This window comes from Olea europaea, unplaced genomic scaffold, assembly GCF_002742605.1.
Source record: "Olea europaea var. sylvestris unplaced genomic scaffold, O_europaea_v1 scaffold3415, whole genome shotgun sequence".
Classification (NCBI taxonomy): Eukaryota; Viridiplantae; Streptophyta; class Magnoliopsida; order Lamiales; family Oleaceae; genus Olea; species Olea europaea.
The window spans coordinates 4,355-9,175 of NW_019253184.1; the positions used below are offsets into that span (position 1 = coordinate 4,355).

Consider the following 4,821-nt stretch of genomic DNA (forward strand, 5'->3'; position numbering starts at 1 on the left):
CAAGGTTTGCTGCTTTACAATATATGGAAATCTATTGCATTTTATTTTGTGATGATTTTTGGCAATATTTTAGTCCATGAGAGCGTAACTTCTAGACGCATGGAGGAATATGTTGTGTAGTTTCTAGGATAGATTATATTTTCTCCTGGTATGATTTTTTGACAATATTTTGTGATGATTTTTGGCAATATTTCATTTGTTAACCAAAATAATTGAAGAAAAATATTTTCATTTTAGAGCTATACCATGTGTGAACTAGCAATAATGGAATGATGGGAAATAGGAAATGGAGTGAATGAGTAATCATAAATGTTTAAAAATACGAAAAGAAGCTGGTGTATGGTGATGTTTTTTAACTAGTCTCAAGTTCTCTTATTGCTAAATTCAAGCTTTATTCTCTATATTTTTCTTTTACAGTAAATTCTGAGCCAAAGCGTTTGTCCCCTTCAATTTTATGTAACTTCTAGACGCATGGAGGAATATGTTGTGTAGTTTCTAGGATAGATTATATTTTCTCCTGGTATGATTTTTTGAGATGATTTTTTGACAATATTTTGTGATGATTTTTGGCAATATTTCATTTGTTAACCAAAATAATTGAAGAAAAATATTTTCATTTTAGAGCTATACCATGTGTGAACTAGCAATAATGGAATGATGGGAAATAGGAAATGGAGTGAATGAGTAATCATAAATGTTTAAAAATACGAAAAGAAGCTGGTGTATGGTGATGTTTTTTAACTAGTCTCAAGTTCTCTTATTGCTAAATTCAAGCTTTATTCTCTATATTTTTCTTTTACAGTAAATTCTGAGCCAAAGCGTTTGTCCCCTTCAATTTTATGGACGTGAGCAATTGTTATGTGAATTTGTTGTGAATAGAAGTATGCAGCTTTATATCTTACCTATTTATCTTGTTACCGTAGCCTGAACTAAAGGAGAAATTGGCGAGGATGTATGAGGTTAAAGATCCCAATGCTATCTTTGTGTTCAAATTCAGGACCCACTTTGGTGGAGGCAAATCTACTGGTTTCGGCTTGATCTATGATTCTGTGGAGAATGCTAAGAAATATGAGCCAAAGTATAGACTCATCAGGGTAATTTGTCACCCTATTCAACTATTAATGTAATCTTCTATGAAACATATGAAATGCCTTTTGCAATTTACCTATTGATAGTGAGAACCAAATTGTTAGCAGTTCTTGGCTTGTCTTTTTTATGACGAAGCTTTTCCTTAACTAGGACTGTGGGGGACTGAAATATGTATACGTGCTTATTTTGTTTTAGTGTCTCGGTCTTCTATTGTTGAGATGGTCAATAACAAGTCACTAAATTGAGCTTCATGACAGTATAGAATCATTTTGTTTAATAGGTTCCTCTGTAAGTTGTAATACCATGTTTATGTTGCCTGGGCAGTTGTTTTTACTGCACATCATTTAGTAGATAGACATGAAACATGTGCCTTCACCCAAACTTGTAGCTCTTTTAAAAGTCTTAATCTAGTAAGTGTTTACTGCCTTCTCCCAACTCATAGCTCTTTTATTAGTGTGTTAACTCGATAATATTTTTTTCCTTACGTATGTGTAGAAAAAGCAAAAATTTCCCGTTAGTGAAATATTTTTATATTGCCCCCAATTTCTGGGTCTGTGTTCTATGATGGTTGATTTACTTGTCTCTAAAATCTTAAAATATATAACCTTTGTATGCAGAATGGTCTTAATACCAAGGTTGAGAAGTCTAGGAAGCAGCTGAAGGAGAGGAAGAATAGGGCTAAGAAGATCCGTGGAGTAAAGAAGGTAGAGTATGCCATGTCGCTCTGAGAGATTCTGCAAATTATGTTGTGAAACTGAAAACACATGCAAGGGTTCTTCACACTATTTGGTCTAAGTTGAAGTTATAAATTCATTGAAAATACCTTAAAGCTAACTTGTTCATGAAGAACTTGTGTGTTAAGAAAAAAGTAGCTTTTCAAGCACTTGAAGAAAAATAGATTGGAAGACATTGCCGTGTCTTAATATAACCTTTATGGCAATTTTGATCACATGATATTCTTAAGTCATCTGCTTTTGTTATGCATACAAAGGCTGGAGATGCGGCCAAGGCTGGGAAGAAGAAATAAGTTTCTAGGATTTTGTGCATTCCTGGTGTATGAATTACACGGGAAGAGCACTGTCTTTGCTGTGGAGTTTCTGTATCATCGGCTATTCTTGTTGTACCTTAGTCTAATTTGAAAATTTCTCAAGGTTGAATTGTTAAAAATATTGTGGGATGTTTCTGTCAGATTCTAATGAAGTCTTATCTCAATTACATATCTTACACGAGTTGATGAATTTAGCTTTGCATTGTTAATCTCTTTTGTTTACAAGTTGAATGTGGTTAGAGCTTTGATGTACCAGATGTAAATAATCTCTTTGTAGTCAAATTGAAGGTGGTAATTCTTGGGGCTAGACATGGTTCGGTCATCAGTTCTAACGAGAATTGAACCGAACCAGAAATTTTTGAATATTTAGTAAGTGAAGTCATTGAGTCCAAATTTAATTATGGAACGGTTCGGGTTCGGTTTCATTTGGTTCTTAGGTTCCGTATTATAATTTAATTTTTTAATATTTATAAAGTTAGATTAATTCAATTAATGATATGTTCAATTTTAGCTCTTACATAATGACGTAATCCAATCTTATGGATCTTTTATGTTTCTCTTTGCTAAGTTCTTCATAGATTTGATTGATAAAATCACAGGATGAGGAAGATAGCGAGTTCAAAATAATTTAGAGAGACGTCAAGCTTTAATTCGATTTCTCGAGAACGGCAGAAACGATACTGCGATAGTATAACAATTTTGGATAAAACTTAGGTCAATTTAATTAAGTTAGCTTTTGACTGAAAATTAGAAATAAGAAAATTATAATTTTTTGGTTTGAACTAAATTAACCAATTAACAAATTTATTTAGAAAAATTGAATTAATTAAAAAATTATGGAGATTCGATTGTTATTCGATTTTTAATATAGAACCGAGAACTTAACCAAATTCATCGATTCTTAATTTAGATACTCGTTTGGGTATTTAACTTAAGAAAAATCTTTCGATTCGAGAGTTTTGTTCAGTTCTAATAATGCTACGAGTAACCTAATCGAAAAACTTGAACTTGTATTTGTATCATTAATCTCCGTTGACTTTAATGGATGTCAATGTAAATGGCCTGTTATAAGTAACCCGTTGAGATGGTTATGTTCTAAAGCTCTTCTTTCAAGTCTATTCTGTTTAGGTTTTTAAGGTGCCTGTACTGTAAACGAGAGGTCTAAATCTAGAAAATGAAGTGGAAAAGTGATGTAATTCTAATTGCGCGTGTTTTAAACTTTAGGGAGAATTAGAGTTGGCCTCCCCAACCTTTTGGTAGTAATGGCAAAAAAACTCGTCCTGCTCCATCTCGATGGGACCCCCTCTTAAACGAATTGGCAGGAAAGGGCGGGAGGATGCCCCGTCCCATGAAGGAAAAAGTTTAAAAAAAGATTAAAATTAATTTTATTTCTAGACAATTTACCCGTTAAAAACTCATTTTGAACTAGTATTTTTTTATCTAATAATAACATAACTTGAAACTTTGAAAAAAAAATAAAAATAGGGCAATAAGTTGCCCCTTCCCTATTGGCCCACCCGCCGCCCCTCGGGGCGGGGTTTGGGCGAGATGGGGGTGAGGGCGTTCCGCCCCGAACACGCCCCGTTGCCATCTCTACCTTTTGGGTAGTGTGGACAAATAAAATATATGTGTTCATGAACATTAAAATTGACATTCATTGAAAATTTAAATAACATTTAAATCGAAAAATTTTCATATGAATAATATTGGTTTTGAATCCCAACCGTTTGGGAACAAACTATAAAAGAGGAACGTACTCGAATAGAAAGACCAATATTTAGATTAATCATTGACAAGACCAAAATAAAAGGATGAGATAGCAATTAATAAATAGTTCCAAATTAACTGATAAACAGATGGAACTAACAACTGCCGTAACAAACCTAAATTAGATGTGAAAAGAGTCACCCACAGAAAACTTATTTACAAAAGAAGACTAAGTTAGTCGTAGGCTCGTAGCTCGCAACGCCAACTCTTGCTTTTGTTTCTTCTCCCCTCTTGACATGCACTTACATATTTCTTTTTCAAGTTGTGACGGCATAATAAAATGTCAAAGACATTGCTTTGGGTGCATACAACATTCATCGGTAACCACAATTAAGATCACGACGGTCGAGCTTCCCCTTGCAAGATATGATTATAAACATCTCATTCTAATTCAATGCACTTTGAATCATGTAGGAAGGTCTCATATCACACAGTCATGCGAAAAAAATGGCTGAATGCAAATATGATAAAAAGTTTAACACATCTCATTCTTATTCATTTTTCAATAAAAAAAATGAAAAATCAATAGATCGTTGGGATCTTTTATCTTGGTTGGAGGAGAGATTACCAATCATCTAGTATTCCCTGATGCTTGGCGTCAATGTTGTTATTATTTTTTATTTTTTTATTTTTTTTATTTGAGATAAATAAAAAATAAAAAGAAAGAAAGAAGGAAGGAAAACTATGCCTTCGCCATATGCATATTAACTAATAATAGCATGGGACTTCATTTTGACATGTAAAATTTTTGTATTGTTTCAAAAGATTTGATTTTTTCACTGCCACCAACCGTCGAAGCGTCATCTACAAATACTGTATTATAGTTGTTTGATTTTTCACATTTTTCTCCATTCCTGCTATTCTGCCCAAGAGAAGAGTTACATGGCATAAAACCCTTAAAAAAAAAAAAAAAAAAA

At 33.1% G+C, this 4,821-nt stretch overlaps 1 protein-coding gene across 1 annotated transcript; it reads left to right on the forward strand.

The window, feature by feature from the left end:
• Positions 1-462: 462 nt before the first annotated feature.
• LOC111386083 (40S ribosomal protein S24-1-like) lies at positions 463-2,327 on the forward strand. The gene is made up of 3 exons (XM_023010512.1): positions 463-1,094; positions 1,707-1,793; positions 2,081-2,327. Exons 1-3 carry the CDS (start codon positions 951-953, stop codon positions 2,114-2,116), a joined length of 267 nt encoding a protein of 88 aa, XP_022866280.1. The 5' UTR covers positions 463-950; the 3' UTR covers positions 2,117-2,327.
• The last annotated feature ends 2,494 nt before the right edge of the window (positions 2,328-4,821 follow it).